The 20798-nt window shown below is 46.5% G+C and overlaps 1 protein-coding gene across 1 annotated transcript in view; it reads left to right on the forward strand.

Annotated features, from left to right (window-relative positions):
- Positions 1–20798, forward strand: part of LOC115128730 (solute carrier family 45 member 4-like) — a 71411-nt gene that overhangs the window by 19562 nt on the left and 31051 nt on the right. Inside the window, exon 3 of the mRNA XM_065018002.1 lies at positions 9309–10116. Within this exon, the coding sequence (XP_064874074.1) occupies positions 9822–10116 (295 nt within the window). The 5' untranslated portion in view covers positions 9309–9821. The remainder of the gene's footprint in view (positions 1–9308; positions 10117–20798) is intronic.

The raw sequence follows: 20798 nt of genomic DNA on the forward strand, positions 1-20798 counted from the left end.
TAGACGGGGCCTAAAGTGTACTGTGTGTATAACTTTATGGTCAGGGCTGTCACCTAGACGGGGCCTAAAGTGAACTGTGTGTATAACTTTATGGTCAGGGCTGTCACCTAGACAGGGCCTAAAGTGAACTGTGTGTATAACTTTATGGTCAGGGCTGTCACCTAGACAGGGCCTAAAGTGAACTGTGTGTATAAATTATGGTCAGGGCTGTCACCTAGACGGGGCCTAAAGTGAACTGTGTGTATAACTTTATGGTCAGGGCTGTCACCTAGACAGGGCCTAAAGTGTACTGTGTGTATAACTTTATGGTCAGGGCTGTCACCTAGACGGGGCCTAAAGTGAACTGTGTGTATAACTTTATGGTCAGGGCTGTCACCTAGACAGGGCCTAAAGTGTACTGTGTGTATAACTTTATGGTCAGGGCTGTCACCTAGACGGGGCCTAAAGTGAACTGTGTGTATAACTTTATGGTCAGGGCTGTCACCTAGACAGGGCCTAAAGTGTACTGTGTGTATAACTTTATGGTCAGGGCTGTCACCTAGACGGGGCCTAAAGTGTACTGTGTGTATAACTTTAGGGTCAGGGCTGTCACCTAGACGGGGCCTAAAGTGTACTGTGTGTATAACTTTATGGTCAGGGCTGTCACCTAGACAGGGCCTAAAGTGTACTGTGTGTATAACTTTAGGGTCAGGGCTGTCACCTAGACGGGGCCTAAAGTGAACTGTGTGTATAACTTTAGGGTCAGGGCTGTCACCTAGACGGGGCCTAAAGTGTACTGTGTGTATAACTTTATGGTCAGGGCTGTCACCTAGACGGGGCCTAAAGTGTACTGTGTGTATAACTTTAGGGTCAGGGCTGTCACCTAGACGGGGCCTAAAGTGAACTGTGTGTATAACTTTATGGTCAGGGCTGTCACCTAGACGGGGCCTAAAGTGTACTGTGTGTATAACTTTAGGTCAGGGCTGTCACCTAGACAGGGCCTAAAGTGTACTGTGTGTATAACTTTAGGGTCAGGGCTGTCACCTAGACGGGGCCTAAAGTGTACTGTGTGTATAACTTTATGGTCAGGGCTGTCACCTAGACAGGGCCTAAAGTGTACTGTGTGTATAACTTTATGGTCATGGCTGTCATCTAGACGGGGCCTAAAGTGTACTGTGTGTACTGTGTGTATAACTTTATGGTCAGGGCTGTCACCTAGACAGGGCCTAAAGTGTACTGTGTGTATAACTTTATGGTCAGGGCTGTCACCTAGACAGGGCCTAAAGTGTACTGTGTGTATAACTTTAGGGTCAGGGCTGTCACCTAGACAGGGCCTAAAGTGAACTGTGTGTATAACTTTATGGTCAGGGCTGTCACCTAGACAGGGCCTAAAGTGAACTGTGTGTATAACTGGTCAGGGCTGTCACCTAGACAGGGCCTAAAGTGTACTGTGTGTATAACTTTATGGTCAGGGCTGTCACCTAGACAGGGCCTAAAGTGAACTGTGTGTATAACTTTATGGTCAGGGCTGTCACCTAGACAGGGCCTAAAGTGTACTGTGTGTATAACTTTATGGTCAGGGCTGTCACCTAGACGGGGCCTAAAGTGTACTGTGTGTATAACTTTATGGTCAGGGCTGTCACCTAGACAGGGCCTAAAGTGTACTGTGTGTATAACTTTAGGGTCAGGGCTGTCACCTAGACAGGGCCTAAAGTGTACTGTGTGTATAACTTTATGGTCAGGGCTGTCACCTAGACGGGGCCTAAGTGAACTGTGTGTATAACTTTAGGGTCAGGGCTGTCACCTAGACGGGGCCTTCCTCCCTGTTTCCTTTCCTAACTGAAGTACTGTGGTGTAGGAGTTTTTCTAGTCGAGTCCATTGTTAGATGTGGGTTGAGTTAGGTTAGTAGTTAGTCTACTGTGGTCTTAATCAAGATCACCGACATCACGCCACTGAGAGGGATCTATGAAAGGAGTTTTGTTAGATGTTTTCCTGCTTGTTATTTCTTTGGTCTTTGAATATCACTCTCATTTTGCTCCAGGGCCTTTCCTTCAGTAGTGATCCAAGGCCTTTCCTTCAGTAGTGACCCGGGGCCTTTCCTTCAGTAGTGATCCAGGGCCTTTCCTTCAGTAGTGATCCAGGGCCTTTCCTTCAGTAGTGATCCAAGGCCTTTCCTTCAGTAGTGATCCAGGGCCTTTCCTTCAGTAGTGATCCGGGGCCTTTCCTTCAGTAGTGATCCGGGGCCTTTCCTTCAGTAGTGATCCGGGGCCTTTCCTTCAGTAGTGACCCAGGGCCTTTCCTTCAGTAGTGATCCAAGGCCTTTCCTTCAGTAGTGATCCAGGGCCTTTCCTTCAGTAGTGATCCGGGGCCTTTCCTTCAGTAGTGATCCGGGCCTTTCCTTCAGTAGTGATCCGGGGCCTTTCCTTCAGTAGTGATCCGGGCCTTTCCTTCAGTAGTGATCCAAGGCCTTTCCTTCAGTAGTGATCCGGGGCCTTTCCTTCAGTAGTGATCCAAGGCCTTTCCTTCAGTAGTGATCCAAGGCCTTTCCTTCAGTAGTGATCCGGGGCCTTTCCTTCAGTAGTGATCCAGGGCCTTTCCTTCAGTAGTGATCCGGGGCCTTTCCTTCAGTAGTGATCCGGGGCCTTTCCTTCAGTAGTGATCCGGGGCCTTTCCTTCAGTAGTGATCCAAGGCCTTTCCTTCAGTAGTGATCCGGGGCCTTTCCTTCAGTAGTGATCCAAGGCCTTTCCTTCAGTAGTGATCCAAGGCCTTTCCTTCAGTAGTGATCCGGGGCCTTTCCTTCAGTAGTGATCCAGGGCCTTTCCTTCAGTAGTGATCCGGGGCCTTTCCTTCAGTAGTGATCCGGGGCCTTTCCTTCAGTAGTGATCCGGGGCCTTTCCTTCAGTAGTGATCCAAGGCCTTTCCTTCAGTAGTGATCCAGGGCCTTTCCTTCAGTAGTGATCCGGGGCCTTTCCTTCAGTAGTGATCCGGGGCCTTTCCTTCAGTAGTTATCCAGGGCCTTTCCTTCAGTAGTGACCCGGGGCCTTTCCTTCAGTAGTGATCCAGGGCCTTTCCTTCAGTAGTGATCCAGGGCCTTTCCTTCAGTAGTGATCCGGGGCCTTTCCTTCAGTAGTGATTCCATCTCTTTGCTGTGGTTGATTACAGCAACTTAGACACACACCACTAAGGGATCGAAGGGCCCGACGAGTTCTACATTCCCCTTTTCCTTTGATTGATTTTGTTAATGATTTATTTGTGCATGACAAGTAGTAGGCCAACTTTACAAGACTTGTGTTCATGACTTATTCTGTTTCCTTTTGGGGGAAACTGAATAAGGCGAGAGGGTGATTTATGTACCGTTTTCATGAGTGCCTCAACAAGCTTCCCTGAACAACACCCCAGGGAGGCATTGCAGAGATATACTGCATGTTATTTTTACCAGAATTCGTGTAAAAGCAACTCCCAAGAATGGACCTCTGAGAAATATAGCTGCGGTCCTTTCTTGGGTGTAGCAATCTTCTGCCCTAACGTTTGGAAGACTTCTATTAGACAAGCACTCCATTCTCACAGAGACCTTTTGGTAGGATCGACATAGCTGCATAAATGACCAACACCACTTGAGAACGTGCTTCATTTTCTTGTCTTACACTTGAACTAGTCTCCTATATTTTAAGCTTTAAGAAATATGGATTGTTGACGAAGCAGTTGGTCCTACTGGTCTCTGTGAGCTAAATCCACCATTATAAATCCACCATTATAAATCCACCATTTTAAATCCACCATTATAAATCACACTGCAGGGTTGTTGTTGACACAGTCGGACCTCAAGCTGGTGAAACTGCAGACTTACTGATCCACATAGCACATTGTGACTGCTTTAATTCCTCCCCACCCCTGTGTGTGGTGTGTATGTAGTGTCTCCGGACATGCGTGTGTGTGTGTGAGAGCGAGTGTTCCGGTGAGTGGGAGGGGGATTTGTCATACTCCCTGTTAACGTTGGCACATGTGGATGCCCTCTGTCCCAGCCTCACGGCCCCACCCACTCTCCCACTGCAGCAGTGCTACACACACACACACAACCTGTTCCACTTTGTTTACAGTCCTACTGTATTATCAGGCTACCGTGGGGGAGTGAGTCTCAACAAATCCATCTGCTGCCACTTCCCTAAGCAAATCTGCATCTTGTCTGAGCTGGAGAGGAAATTAATACTGTAATGAGTACGCACAGTAGGCTACACGTCGCCATGGTGGTCTCAGAGTTGATGAGATGCCTAGCCATCAAGGGAGGGAATGGGACTAAGAACTACAATAACTAGTCTATGACTATGAAACAAAAAAACTGAGCATCCTAAATTGGTTTTAATTTCGTGATGTAAAAAATACATATTATCAGAACTTTTCCCTGACCTTGAGAGATGTGGTATGCTGTGGTCTGACCTTGAGAGATGTGGTATGCTGTGGTCTGACCTTGAGAGATGTGGTATGCTGTGGTCTGACCTTGAGATATGTGGTATGCTGTGGTCTGACCTTGAGAGATGTGGTATGCTGTGGTCTGACCTAGAGATATGTGGTATGCTGTGGTCTGACCTTGAGATATGTGGTATGCTGTGGTCTGACCTTGAGATATGTGGTATGCTGTGGTCTGACCTAGAGATATGTGGTATGCTGTGGTCTGACCTTGAGATATGTGGTATGCTGTGGTCTGACCTTGAGATATGTGGTATGCTGTGGTCTGACCTAGAGATATGTGGTATGCTGTGGTCTGACCTTGAGATATGTGGTATGCTGTGGTCTGACCTTGAGATATGTGGTATGCTGTGGTCTGACCTAGAGATATGCGGTATGCTGTGGTCTGACCTTGAGATATGTGGTATGCTGTGGTGTGACCTTGAGAGATGTGGTATGCTGTGGTCTGACCTTGAGATATGTGGTATGCTGTTACCTGACCTAGAGAGATGTGGTATGCTGTGGTCTGACCTTGAGAGATGTGGTATGCTGTGGTCTGACCTAGAGATATGTGGTATGCTGTGGTCTGACCTTGAGAGATGTGGTATGCTGTGGTCTGACCTAGAGATATGTGGTATGCTGTGGTCTGACCTTGAGATATGTGGTATGCTGTGGTCTGACCTAGAGAGATGTGGTATGCTGTGGTCTGACCTAGAGAGATGTGGTATGCTGTGGTCTGACCTAGAGATATGTGGTATGCTGTGGTCTGACCTTGAGAGATGTGGTATGCTGTGGTCTGACCTTGAGAGATGTGGTATGCTGTGGTCTGACCTTGAGAGATGTGGTATGCTGTGGTCTGACCTTGAGAGATGTGGTATGCTGTGGTCTGACCTAGAGAGATGTGGAATGCGGGACAGGGAGTTGTAAATGGCTCTGTGATCAGAAGGTTACAGCAACCCCCCCCTAAGCCGACCTTCTAACCTCGGTAGCTCAGCAAATATCAATAAATTCGATGGACTGTCAGTGAGTCACCAAGCTTAAAAATGGCCGCCATGCAACACGGTCCAATAATTCAGATGGCTAATGGCTTGGAGGTGGCTCATCAAAGACACCATCATAGATTAATTGATCAATGGGTATACAGCCTGGCTGTCCTCACCAAAGCCAATGAAAACAATTAAAATATAAATGGCCAATCCTGAATAAGGCCTCACCAGTCTGCCCAGCTCTCCCTGGGTGTGTTGTGGTTGGTGGTTATTTGTGCCCCTGCCCTCCCCCTGCCTGCCTGGTTGGTTAGCTGGCCTCCTGACTCCTCAGTATGCCCAGTGCAATCCATATCTGGGCCTCTATTTGGGTCAGGCAAGTAGTAACACACATTCACACACACACACGAGCACACACACATGTACACAAACACGTGCACACACACACACACGTATAGGCTACATACAAGTACAAACAAGTTCTAGAGGTGCCATGATAATGAGTGTCTAAGGATAAACGGTATCCTATCTTGTTCTATAGACATTATCATCACACTGATCGTAATTCCCCCCACCCCTGAGAGAACATGAAATTACAACTTCTGTTTTATAGCTGCATATGAGAACAAATGTTTATCCCTAGAGTTGAGTAACATAGGCAGTTCTAGTATTTGAACTTGTATGAATGCTGGTGTTGGGTGACTTGACATTGAAGGCTGTCTCTCCCAGTGTTCTAGAACTGAAGGTACTTCCCTGGTCCTATTTTGTCACTCAAAACTTTGAGCTTGACCAAATATCAAGTATGGTCCTAATTTATACTGAACAAAAATATAAACTCAACATGTAAAGTGTTGGTCCCCTGTTTCATGAGCTGATATAAAATATCACAGAAATGTTCCATAGACACAAAATGATTATTTCTTTAAAATGTTGTTTAAATCCCTGTTAGTGAGCATTTCTCCTTTGCCAAGATAATCCATCCACCTGACAGGTGTGGCATATCAAGAAGCGGATTAAAAAGCATGATCATTACACAGGTGCACCTTGTGCTGGGTACAATAAAATGGCACTTTAAAAGGTGCAGTTTTGTCACACAACACAATTCCACAAATGTCTCAAGTTTTGAGGCAGCGTGCAATTGGAATGCTGACTGCAGGAATGTCCACCAGAGCTGTTGCCATGCTGACTGCAGGAATGTCCACCAGAGCTGTTGCCATGCTGACTGCAGGAATGTCCACCAGAGCTGTTGCCATGCTGACTGCAGGAATGTCCACCAGAGCTGTTGCCATGCTGACTGCAGGAATGTCCACCAGAGCTGTTGCCAAAGAATTGAATGTTTAAAAGTCATTCTGATTGGCTGGGCCTGACTAGATTGACTGATTTCCTGTTATATGAACTGTAACTCAGTAGAATCATTGACATTGTTGCATGATGTGTTTATATTTTTGTTCAGTGTAGTTTTGTTTTGGCCTTTTGAACTCACTAGGCCTAGGCTACATAACCTTGTCATATTTCAGTCCACAGAGAACAACATGCAGGGTTCAGTACCATGTGACTGTGTTATGTAACCGTCCTGCAGGTAGTAACGGGGTCTTGCTTTTTACTCACACAGACGACGCACTGAATCTGATCCTGTTCTTCAGAATGTTTCTGCTGAGGCCTTTTCTTTGCTTTTCTCTCATTACCATTCAGTGGTGAAGAGATTAGACTGTGGAGATCATCATTCTGCCTGGCAACAGCATTATTGAAAGGGACCAATAGCCTATTCCTCAGGTGCTGAACAGATGGATGTCTCTTCTTTACGACTGTAGTATCATATAGAGCACTAGTGGAAATGCTACAGTGGTTGAATGTTACAGTGAAAAAGTACAACATTACTGTATTGTCTTAACTTTGTTAAGCAGGTGATCTATTGTACATGGGTATGGCTCAGATAGCCTAGCGGTTAAGAACGGTGCCCCAGTAACTCAAAGGTTTCTGGTTTGAATCCCTGAACTGATTAGGTGAAGAATCTGTCGATGTGCCCTTGAGCAAGGCACTTAACCCTAGTTGCTCTGGATAAGAGCGTCTGCTAAATGATGTAAATGTAAAGTTTCTCTTACATTGGTTGCAAATCTGATACTTAAAATATGTATCTTTTATTACATCAGACATCAATACAAGAATAAAGACAAAACCTAAAGAAATACCTCTCTGAGGATATCTCTTTCTCTCAGGGGGTTTTCATTTAGCATCTGATGAGGAAGCCTCTCTGAAGACTAGATTCATATAAGATGAGAGCCTATAATGCACTCTCATCTCTCCCAGGTCTCAGTATCTCAGTATATAAATTAAAAGTGTCAGAGAGAGAGGGAGAGATGTTTTAACGTTAATGTGGACATTAGATAGTGTAATCTCAGATTGGAACATGCATTAAACCAACAGTTCCAGCACACACTCACTAATTTCCTTCTGAAACCCTGGCCCCCTCATGTACAGTCACGGCTCTATGTACCCTCAGCCTCCTCTCAGCATGTCCTGTCTCTCCTCTCTCCTCTCTCCCCCTCCCTCTCCTCTCTCACCCCCCTCCTTCTCTCCTCTCTCCCTCTCCTCTCTCACCCCCCTCCTTCTCTCTCTCTCCCCTCTCTCCTTGTCTCTCTCTCTCCATATACAGTATATACATATTGCACTCTATCTCCCTTAATCCTCTCCTCTCCTCTCTCTCGCTCTATATATACAGTATATACATCTTGCGCTCTATCTCCCTTAATCCCCATCTCTCTCCTCTCCACTCCACTCCACTTACAGGCTGTGTGAGAGCTAAGCCTAACCCAGAGAGCCTCCCCCAGTGAGGTCACAATGTAATTAACCTCCACTGCTGTCCAGGTGCTAAAATGTCTTGGTTGACTGCTACAGGAGCTCCTATCCCTCACAGAGACGGAAGAGGAAGCAAGACATCCCACTCAATCATTTTTTTTCTGGTTCATATACAGTCAATGAACTAAGTAGACCGGACCCAGCTGCTATCACATTGGTGACTTTGGGAGAGCCACCCCTTAAGTAAACCTGAACGGTGAACATTTGTTTCAATGGTAAATGGCCTGAGAAAGACCTCTTCATTTATCCACCATCTTTGTCGTGCCCCCAGAGTCAGACGTGTTCTGAGATGTGATTGGCATTCTAATTTCAAATCTTACTGGATTTGCCACTCACTGCCTCTGCCTTTAAAAACCAACAGGAAGCTACTGATTCACTCACACAGACCAGCCTGACATTTCCCCATCCCAGACTCAATCCTCTGAGTCATTCTAATGCCTAGCTGTTTGTTCAGGACACAACAGTACACACACACACACACACACACACACACACAGACACCCACAGACAGAAAGGAGGGGTTGGTTATTAAAGGCAGCTTTATTCATGCTTTATCACAGGATAAAGGAGAATACTGAAAATCCCCCGGGAGTTGTGTGAGAAGCGAGTGGGTCCTCTCTCTCTCCCTCCCTCCCTCTCTCTATACTCTACCCTGTACAGTATGCACCAGTCTCTGCCCAGAGGCTTAAACACTACGAATAGCCAGATGACTATGAACTAGGCCTTTTACATGCTTAAATCATCAAATCATCTTTGATTCAACTCAAAGAGTTTTTTAAACAATGTTGTGAATCTGTTTCCACCTTTTCCACAATCAAGCCAAACTGACCCATATCATTCTGTATTATACTAGTGTGGTTCAGTACAGGTTGGCATGGTTCAGTTTTCTGCAGTCTTACTGGAATTGTAAAAACGTTACTGTCATTAGTCTGCCAACCTCCATTTTAATAACTAACTCTCCCCTCTCTCTCTCTCTCTCTCTCTCTCTCTCTCTCTCTCTCTCTTACTGGCGACTATTCCCGTGGTGCATCCTGGGTATGTGCAGATTGATCGGCCACTCGATGGGGATTCACAGAGGAGCTCTCACCTGTGTCGCCTCCTGCCCTCCGCCCTGCCGCCTGCACTCCCTCTTCTGCACCTCCTCCACACACATCATGAAACTGGTATTAACTGAATGGCAATCGATATGGATTTTTACTGATTCTAGTAGACAGTAAACCAACTAACACAGATAGGGAGGAAAAGCCATTTAATTTTCACACGTCCTTCTTCACACTAAATGAACCTGCCTGTGGGGTTCTGAGCTGCCTGAGTTGACACCCTGAAAAACAACCCAATGCCTCTTTAAGGAACACACAAGGAATGTATTGTACGCTTTAAGAGATGATTCTTTCTTCCTGATAACGACATTCGAGGACATCGACAGCAGAGGGAGCTACTTTGAGGACGAGCTCACACCTGTCACCGCCAGTGTATGAATACAGAGCTATTTTTTTTATTTAGTTTTGAATCTATTTTTTTTTCTGGAGCCTGAAGGGTTGTGCGTTTGGCTGTGTGCATGCCGAAGAAGAAGAAAATGGCTCCCCAGAACTCTGAGGCCGATGCTATGCAAGTGCAGGGGGTAATGGTGGTCCCCGCTGCTAAGAAAACCACCACAGGTTCTGCCTCCAAAGGAGATGGAGGAGCAGGAGGAGGTTTGGTGCTGGAGTCATGCCAGGAGGAGTCGGTGAGCGAGGGGTCTATAGACCGGATTCCGCTGCGCCAGTGGGTGATGCACGGAGCCGTCATGTTCGGACGAGAGTTCTGCTACGCCATGGAAACAGCCCTGGTTACGCCTGTACTGCTGCAAATAGGTAAGAGATCACTATATAAAGCATGGAGATTGTACAGACATGTGCACACGTATGTAAACACACACACACACAGCAAGAGTTAACCAGAGTCATGCAGAAGATGAAGGAGCCAGGTGGGTGAATTCACATACTCTACTATACTGTTGACGCTGCACACACATCATATCCCCACATCTATATCAACACAGCATATCCCCACATCTATATCAACACAGCATATCCCCACATCTATATCAACACATCATATCCCCACATCTATATCAACAGAGCATATCCCCACATATATATCAACACAGCATATCCCCACATCTATATCAACACATCATATCCCCACATCTATATCATCACAGCATATCCCCACATCTATATCAACACAGCATATCCCCACATCTATATCAACACAGCATATCCCCACATCTATATCAACACAGCATATCCCCACATCTATATCAACACAGCATATCCCCACATCTATATCAACACAACATATCCCCACATCTATATCAACACAGCATATCCCCACATCTATATCAACACATCATATCCCCACATCTATATCAACACAGCATATCCCCACATCTATATCAACACATCATATCCCCACATCTATATCAACACAGCATATCCCCACATCTATATCAACACAGCATATCCCCACATCTATATCAACACAGCATATCCCCACATCTATATCAACACAGCATTTCCACACAACATATCCAAAAGTCCATCGTAAACACATTGGATAAGAATTCAAGGTCCTTCCTGCTCTTCAGTGTTCCTGCCACAGCCCTAATAACAGGCCTGCCTAGGAAAGACAAGGCTCCAGTCCTTTTACAGTCCATCTGATTAGATGCTATCTCGACTGTAAACAGTAAATCATACTGTTTGACTGGCCTGGGGTCGTGGCGGCAGCAAAGTATAGAGACACTGGATGTGACTTAACAGAGGATTAGAATAAGCACGTGGGGGATGCTGGGGGATGCGCTGATACACCAGTGTTTTTCTTGACTAATGATAGCTCAGTCGACTACAGATCACCTAACAAATACTTTTTCAGATGTAGTGAAGAGGGGCTGTGTTTCCATTAGGATAACTGTTCTGTTATTAATGCCATTAAATCATCCTTTGAGTCCATCCAGCCACCTCTGTCTGACGTCAGTTTTGATTCCAGTGTTTATAAGGTCTAGCTAGCTAGCTGTCTCTGGCTGTCCATGCCTCTAAATTTGCTGTTGCGTCTGCTTGGGGATTACAGCTCTCTGAAACACCACAATCCATCCTGGCCTCAAAGACACCCTACCTACCTCACAGCTCTCACGTCAAGCCACCTCACAGAGGGGGTGGGGGGTAGTAGTAAAGGGAGTGATGTGTGGAGTGAGGGAGAGAGACACATTCTCTGCTCAGAGCTTTGACTGAGTTTACAACTCCATGTGTTCCCTGCACCCATTCTTAGGCCATTTACTTTATAGTATACTACATTTGACCAGGGCCTATAGACGTACCTCCTCACTCAGACTGAGTTTCAATGATAGTGTGGTTGACATTGTGTGTTCTGGATTATCTACCAAGGGCATGGTACTGGAGCAGAGTCCAGTCCAGGGAAACACCCCTGTGGAAGTGACTTAGCGTTTGACTTCAGTATTGTCTGACTGTGTTCATCATAAGGTGAGACAATGCCGTCCGTCATTACAGTCTGTTGAAACGTCTCTTCGTTCTCTCCTTTGACGTAAAGTAGGCCTCTGTCGTCACAAGCTATCACTGATTGATGTGTTATTTGTTTTTGGCAGAGTGATAACCCAATTTCCTACCCTTGGTAGGTCAAATTCTATGTATACCATTGTACATTATCATACACACTATTCCCTATACTGTATAGTGCCCAATATAATGCACTACTTTTGACCGTTAAAGAAGTGACTTCTCCAATAGCAATATGAAGCCATAGGCAACGAATAGGTGCCCCAGGGAATAGGCCTAAACTAGAAACCCAGTACCCTGCATTCTGACCATCAGTTTCCTTTGGGAAAGACAGAGAGCAGCAGTATTGTTGTTGATGTGCAGGTTAGGATGGCGACCACTGTGTAACTGCACTTTTCTTTTGTCGTTATTGAACGTTTATTTGAACCTATAACCTGATGAGCCCGTCACGAACCAAACTGCTACAGACTTATATCTATCCTACCCTGCCTTTCTAAGGTCTTCCAAAGCCAAGTCAACAAAGAGATTACCGACCATTTCCAATCCTACCATACCGTCTCCGCTATGCAATCTGGTTTCAGAGCTGGTCATGGGTGCACCTCAGCCACGCTCAAGGTCCTAAACGATATCTTAACCGCCATCGATAAGAAACAATACTGTCCAGCCATATTCATAAACCTGGCCAAGGCTTTCGACTCTGTCAATCACCACATCTTCATCGGCAGACTCGATAGCCTTGGTTTCTCAAATGATTGCCTCGCCTGGTTCACCAACTACTTCTCTGATAGAGTTCAGTATGTCAAATCGGAGGGCCTGTTGTCCGGACCTCTGGCAGTGTCTATGGGGGTGCCACAGGGTTCAATTCTTGGACCGACTCTCTTCTCTGTATACATCAATGATGTCGCTCTTGCCTGCTGGTGAGTCTCTGATCCACCTCTACGCAGACGACACCATTCTGTATACTTCTGGCCCTTCTTTGGACACTGTGTTAACAACCCTTCAGACGAGTTTCAATGCCATACAACTCTCCTTCCGTGGCCTCCAACTGCTCTTAAATACAAGTAAAACTAAATGCATGCTCTTCAACCGATCGCTGCCTGCACCTGCCCGCCCGTCCAACATTACTACTCTGGACGGTTCTGACTTAGAATATGTGGACAACTACAAATACCTAGGTGTCTGGTTAGACTGTAAACTCTCCTTCCAGACTCACATCAAACATCTCCAATCTAAAGTTGAATCTAGAATTGGCCTTCACTCATGCTGCCAAACATACCCTCGTAAAACTGACTATCCTACCGATCCTCGACTTTGGTGATGTCACTTACAAAATAGCCTCCAATAACCTACTCAGTAAATTGGATGCAGTCTATCACAGTGCCATCCGTTTTGTCACCAAAGCCCCATATACTACCCACCACTGCAACCTGTACGCTCTCGTTGGCTGGCCCTCACTTCATACTCATCGCCAAACCCACTGGCTCCAGGTCATCTCCAAGACATTGCTAGGTAAAGTCCCCCCTTATCTCAGCTCGCTGGTCACCATAACAGCACCCACCTGTAGCACGCGCTCCAGCAGGTATATCTCTCTGGTCACCCCCAAAACCAATTCTTCCTTTGGCCGCCTCTCCTTCCAGTTCTCTGCTGCCAATGACTGGAACGAACTACAAAAATCTCTGAAACTGGAAACACTTATCTCCCTCACTAGCTTTAAGCACCAGCTGTCAGAGCAGTTTACAGATTACTGCACCTGTACATAGGCCTATCTATAATTTAGCCCAAACAACTACCTCTCCCCCTACTGTATTTATTTTTTGCACCCCATTATTTCTATTTCTACTTTGCACATTCTTCCACTGCAAATCTACCATTCCAGTGTTTTACCTGCTATATTGTATTTACTTTGCCACCATGGCCTTTCTTTTGCCTTTAACTCCCTTATCTCACCTCATTTGCTCACATCGTATATAGACTTATTTTTCTACTGTATTATTGACTGTGTGTTTGTTTTACTCCATGTGCAACTCTGTGTTGTTGTATGTGTCGAACTGCTTTGCTCAACTTGCCTACCTGGTTAAATAAAGGTGTTCTCAACTAGCCTACCTGGTTAAATAAAGGTGTTCTCAACTTGCCTACCTGGTTAAATAAAGGTGTTCTCAACTAGCCTACCTGGTTAAATAAAGGTGTTCTCAACTTGCCTACCTGGTTAAATAAAGGTGTTCTCAACTAGCCTACCTGGTTAAATAAAGGTGTTCTCAACTTGCCTACCTGGTTAAATAAAGGTGTTCTCAACTAGCCTACCTGGTTAAATAAAGGTGTTCTCAACTTGCCTACCTGGTTAAATAAAGGTGTTCTCAACTAGCCTACCTGGTTAAATAAAGGTGTTCTCAACTAGCCTACCTGGTTAAATAAAGGTGTTCTCAACTTGCCTACCTGGTTAAATAAAGGTGTTCTCAACTAGCCTACCTGGTTAAATAAAGGTGTTCTCAACTAGCCTACCTGGTTAAATAAAGGTGTTCTCAACTAGCCTACCTGGTTAAATAAAGGTGTTCTCAACTAGCCTACCTGGTTAAATAAAGGTGTTCTCAACTAGCCTACCTGGTTAAATAAAGGTGTTCTCAACTTGCCTACCTGGTTAAATAAAGGTGTTCTCAACTTGCCTACCTGGTTAAATAAAGGTGTTCTCAACTAGCCTACCTGGTTAAATAAAGGTGTTCTCAACTAGCCTACCTGGTTAAATAAAGGTGAAATAAAACATTTAAAAAAAACAGGCAGCTCACGTAGGGGATGTTTGTTGACACAGCCTACAGTAGAGAAGGGTAATGGTATTTTACACTAGAGCTGCTCAAATACAATTATGTGTAAACTGACATCACTGTAGGATGGTGACAGTCAGGGTCAGATTCAACTGAACTGATTCGGCTTGAGACGCCTCAATTCCTTGGTCTGCTGGTGGTTGTCATTGCTGTTCAGCGTTCTGATTATGTCACCGTTTGAAGTCTCGCCTTAGTACACTCTTAGAAAAAAGATAACATATTTATTTTAAGAGTGTTGTAACAACTGTGTCATGGGTCTTCAGAAGTGTCATTTATGCATTTATGCCGAGTCAGGTGTGCAGGGTACGTACGGGTGGCAGAGCGGGATCGTGATGAAGGGGTAGGAGGGGGGAGAGAGTGGGAACGGAACGAAGGGGTTGGGAACGTGATGAAGGGGTAGGAGGGGGAGAGAGTGGGAACGGAACGAAGGGGTAGGAAGGGGGAGAGAGTGGGAACATGATGAAGGGGTAGGAGGGGGAGAGAGTGGGAACGGAACTAGGAAGGGGGAGAGAGTGGGAACGTGATGAAGGGGTAGGAGGGGGAGAGAGTGGGAACATGATGAAGGGGTAGGAGGGGGAGAGAGTGGGAACGGAACGAAGGGGTAGGAAGGGGGAGAGTGGGAATGGAACGAAGGGGAGGAAGGGGGAGAGAGTGGGAACGTGATGAAGGGGTAGGAAGGGGGAGAGAGTGGGAACGTGATGAAGGGGTAGGAAGGGGGAGAGAGTGGGAACGTGATGAAGGGGTAGGAGGGGGAGAGAGTGGGAACGGTTCGAAGGGGTAGGAAGGGGGAGAGAGTGGGAACGTGATGAAGGGGTAGGAAGGGGGAGAGAGTGGGAACGTGATGAAGGGGTAGGAAGGGGGAGAGAGTGGGAACGTGATGAAGGGGTAGGAGGGGGAGAGAGTGGGAACGGAACGAAGGGGTAGGAAGGGGAGAGAGTGGGAACATGATGAAGGGGTAGGAGGGGGAGAGAGTGGGAACGGAACGAAGGGGTAGGAAGGGGGAGAGAGTGGGAACGTGATGAAGGGGTAGGAGGAGGAGAGAGTGGGAACGTGATGAAGGGGTATGAGGGGGAGAGAGTGGGAACGGAACGAAGGGGTAGGAAGGGGGAGAGTGGGAACGGAACGAAGGGGGAGGAAGGGGAGAGAGTGGGAACGTGATGAAGGGGTAGGAAGGGGGAGAGAGTGGGAACGTGATGAAGGGGTAGGAAGGGGGAGAGAGTGGGAACGTGATGAAGGGGTAGGAGGGGGAGAGAGTGGGAACGGTTCAAGGGGTAGGAAGGGGGAGAGAGTGGGAACGTGATGAAGGGGTAGGAAGGGGGAGAGAGTGGGAACGTGATGAAGGGGTAGGAAGGGGGAGAGAGTGGGAACGTGATGAAGGGGTAGGAGGGGGAGAGAGTGGGAACGGTTCAAGGGGTAGGAAGGGGGAGAGAGTGGGAACGTGATGAAGGGGTAGGAAGGGGGAGAGAGTGGGAACGGAACGAAGGGGTAGGAAGGGGAAGAGAGTGGGAACGTGATGAAGGGGTAGGAAGGGGGAGAGAGTGGGAACGTGATGAAGGGGTAGGAGGGGGAGAGAGTGGGAACGGTTCGAAGGGGTAGGAAGGGGGAGAGAGTGGGAACGGAACGAAGGGGTAGGAAGGGGGAGAGAGTGGGAACGTGATGAAGGGGTAGGAAGGGGGAGAGAGTGGGAACGTGATGAAGGGGTAGGAGGGGGAGAGAGTGGGAACATGGTGAAGGGGTAGGAAGGGGAAGAGAGTGGGAACGTGATGAAGGGGTAGGAGGGGGAGAGAGTGGGAACATGGTGAAGGGGTAGGAAGGGGAAGAGAGTGGGAACGTGATGAAGGGGTAGGAGGGGGAGAGAGTGGGAACATGGTGAAGGGGTAGGAAGGGGAAGAGAGTGGGAACGTGATGAAGGGATAGGAGGGGGAGAGAGTGGGAACGGTTCGAAGGGGTAGGAAGGGGAGAGAGTTATTGTTGAAGGGGTAGGAAGGGGGAGAGAGTGGGAACGTGATGAAGGGGTAGGAGGGGGAGAGAGTGGGAACATGTTGAAGGGGTAGGAAGGGGAAGAGAGTGGGAACGTGATGAAGGGGTAGGAGGGGGAGAGAGTGGGAACGTGATGAAGGGGTAGGAAGGGGGAGAGAGTGGGAACGTGATGAAGGGGTAGGAGGGGGAGAGAGTGGGAACGTGATGAAGGGGTAGGAAGGGGGAGAGAGTGGGAACGTGATGAAGTGGTAGGAGGGGGAGAGAGTGGGAACATGGTGAAGGGGTAGGAAGGGGGAGAGAGTGGGAACGTGATGAAGGGGTAGGAGGGGGGAGAGTGGGAACGTGATGAAGGGGTAGGATGGGGGAGAGAGTGGGAACGTGATGAAGGGGTAGGAGGGGGAGAGAGTGGGCATGGAACGAAGGGGTAGGAAGGGGGAGAGTGGGAACGTGATGAAGGGGTAGGAGGGGGAGAGAGTGGGAACATGGTGAAGGGGTAGGAAGGGGGAGAGAGTGGGAACGTGATGAAGGGGTAGGAGGGGGAGAGAGTGGGAACATGTTGAAGGGGTAGGAAGGGGAAGAGAGTGGGAACGGATGAAGGGGAAGAGAGTGGGAACGTGATGAAGGGGTAGGAGGGGGAGAGAGTGGGAACGGAACGAAGGGGTAGGAAGGGGGAGAGAGTGGGAACGTGATGAAGGGGTAGAGAGGGGAACGTGATGAAGGGGGAGAGAGTGGGAACATGATGAAGGGGTAGGAATGGGGAGAGAGCGGGAACGTGATGAAGGGGTAGGAGGGGGGAGAGAGTGGGAACGTGATGAAGGGGGAGAGAGTGGGACCGTGATGAAGGGGGAGAGAGTGGGAACGTGTTGAAGGGGGAGAGAGTGGGAACACGATGAAGGGGTAGGAAGGGGGAGAGAGCGGGAACGTGATGAAGGGGTAGGAAGGGGGAGAGGGTTGGTAAGAGGGAGTGGATGGAGTGATGTACAGATGTGACATAAGCAACGCTAAGAGGTAGCACGCAAGGTTTATGGAACAATTATTTTCTTTAAAAAAAAATGATGTGTGTATATATATATATTTACCCAGGCTGTTAAGTACAGTATATGCAAAAGTTAGTGAACTCTATGGTCTGAGTCTCCTGTGAATGTTTGGCTGGCTCCTCTACAGGCTTTCCCCAACAGGAACCCACTCATGGCTCATAAACGTGGGAACACAATCTCAGGAGAATAATATCCCCGTATCAGGGCTTTTTGCTCATTTTTCAACCACACTCATTGTTTATTATTTTCTTCACAGAAGGGTAACGACCAAAAATGTGACATTTGTTTAGATGAATAAGCCTAGCTCATCTGAACCACATGATATATGAGAACTATACAGTGCATGGGAATATAGGTTATAAGTATTATAGGTTATAAGTACTACTGTCTACCTGAATAGGCCTAGAGCGAATGGCATTACACCAGACAATGTATGGGAACTAGACGATATACACTGAGTATACCAGACATTATGAACATCTTCCTAATATTGCATTTTCTCTCTCTCTCTCTCTCTCTCTCTCTCTCTCTCTCTCTCTCTCTCTCTCTCTCTCTCTGTGTCTAACATTAAGAATAATACCAGTTTACATGACATCTGCCCTTATGACTAAGGTTACTCTAGACCTACTGTTATATAAGCTTATGACTAAGGTTAATCTATTCCTACTGCTCTATAAACTAATAGATGTAGTTAATCTAGTTTTACTGTTGTATAAACTCATAAAGTTAATCTAGGCCTACTGTTGTATAAACTCATGCATAAGGTTAATCTAGTTTTACTGTTGTATAAACTCATGAATAAGGTTGTGGATTTGCTCTAATCTATAGAAAGCCAGGCTTGCTAAGACTGTGTTTGGATGTTGGAACCTGGATCCATCTCAGCCTTATTGTCACACCCTGACCATAGTTTGCTCTGTATGTTTCTATGTTTTGGTTGGTCAGGGTGTGATCTGAGTGGGCATTCTATGTTACATGTCTAGTTTGTCTATTTCTATGTTTGGCCTGATATGGTTCTCAATCAGAGGCAGGTGTTAGTCATTGTCTCTGATTTGGAACCATATTTAGGTAGCCTGTTTGGTGTTGTGTTTTGTGGGTGATTGTTCCTGTCTCTGTGTTTGCACCAGATAGGGCTGTTTTAGGTTTCACTGTGTGTTTGTGGGTGATTGTTCCTGTCTCTGTGTTGGCACCAGATAGGGCTGTTTTAGGTTTCACTGTGTGTTTGTGGGTGATTGTTCCTGTCTCTGTGTTGGCACCAGATAGGGCTGTTTTAGGTTTCACTGTGTGTTTGTGGGTGATTGTTCCTGTCTCTGTGTTGGCACCAGATAGGGCTGTTTTAGGTTTCACTGTGTGTTTGTGGGTGATTGTTCCTGTCTCTGTGTTGGCACCAGATAGGGCTGTTTTAGGTTTCACTGTGTGTTTGTGGGTGATTGTTCCTGTCTCTGTGTTGGCACCAGATAGGGCTGTTTTAGGTTTCACTGTGTGTTTGTGGGTGATTGTTCCTGTCTCTGTGTTTGCACCAGATAGGGCTGTTTTAGGTTTCTTGTTTTTGTTAGTCTGTTCATGTATAGTTTTCTTCATTAAATAACCATGAATAGAAACCACGCTGCGTTTTGGTCCGCCTCTCCTTCAAGTCAAGAAAACCGTTACACTTATGTTTGGCTGTTGGAAGGCAGGGTATAGGTTTAGATGGATCCAGGTTATGTTTGGATGTTGGAAGGCAGGGTATAGGTTTAGATGGATCCAGGTTATGTTTGGATGTTGGAAGGCAGGGTATAGGTTTAGATGGATCCAGGTTATGTTTGGATGTTGGAAGGCAGGGTATAGGTTTAGATGGATCCAGGTTATGTTTGGATGTTGGAAGGCAGGGTATAGGTTTAGATGGATCCAGGTTATGTTTGGATGTTGGAAGGCAGGGTATAGGTTTAGATGGATCCAGGTTATGTTTGGATGTTGGAAGGCAAGGTATAGGTTTAGATGGATCCAGGTTATGTTTGGATGTTGGAAGGCAGGGTATAGGTTTAGATGGATCCAGGTTATGTTTGGATGTTGGAAGGCAGGTTATAGGTTTAGATGGATCCAGGTTATGTTTGGATGTTGGAAGGCAGGTTATAGGTTTAGATGGATCCAGGTTATGTTTGGATGTTGGAAGGCAGGGTATAGGTTTAGATGGATCCAGGTTATGTTTGGATGTTGGAAGGCAGGGTATAGGTTTAGATGGATCCAGGTTATGTTTGGATGTTGGAAGGCAGGGTATAGGTTTAGATGGATCCAGGTTATGTTTGGATGTTGGAAGGCAGGGTATAGGTTTAGATGGATCCAGGTTATGTTTGGATGTTGGAAGGCAGGGTATAGGTTTAGATGGATCCAGGTTATGTTTGGATGTTGGAAGGCAGGGTATAGGTTTAGATGGATCCAGGTTATGTTTGGATGTTGGAAGGCAGGGTATAGGTTTAGATGGATCCAGGTTATGTTTGGATGTTGGAAGGCAGGGTATAGGTTTAGATGGATCCAGGTTATGTTTGGATGTTGGAAGGCAGGGTATAGGTTTAGATGGCTCCAGGTTATGTGCCTTTAGTGTTATTACAGGGAGGAGTTAAGATCCTTAACGTTAAAATCCCTAAGGGAAACAACTACTTCAAGGTCTCGGAGCGAGTGACGTTATCGATTTGAAACGCTACTAGCGCGCACCGCTAACTAGCCAGCCATTTCACATTAGTTACATAGGCACGTTTGACTGTCCACTGATATATGCTACATAGACAGTCAAACGTGCCTATTTATAGGTTTTTACTATTTCGCAATAGCTGCAGTAGGACGTGTGATTTATGAGTACTATCATCATGCTGGAGAGTATGCAAAAAATCTAACCAGCCATGCTTCAATTGAGACTAAATATTTGATTACGCCCCAACACAGTAAAACAACACATCTGTCCTACAGCCGGTCATCTTGGTTATTTTCCATCCCCAGTGCAAATGCGAACTTCACAGATTTTGCGGCTGCCTGATGAACTAACGGTAGGCATATCGTATGATTGTATTATAACACCACGCCACTGGCTAATCCCTGGCATCCCTGCCCTATGGCATGTTGTCCAGAAATGCCAACTATTTGCAAGGCAGCCAGGAGGCTTCCATTTTGTCCATCTGTG

This window comes from Oncorhynchus nerka, linkage group LG4 (assembly GCF_034236695.1).
Source record: "Oncorhynchus nerka isolate Pitt River linkage group LG4, Oner_Uvic_2.0, whole genome shotgun sequence".
In the NCBI taxonomy this organism is placed as follows: domain Eukaryota; kingdom Metazoa; phylum Chordata; class Actinopteri; order Salmoniformes; family Salmonidae; genus Oncorhynchus; species Oncorhynchus nerka.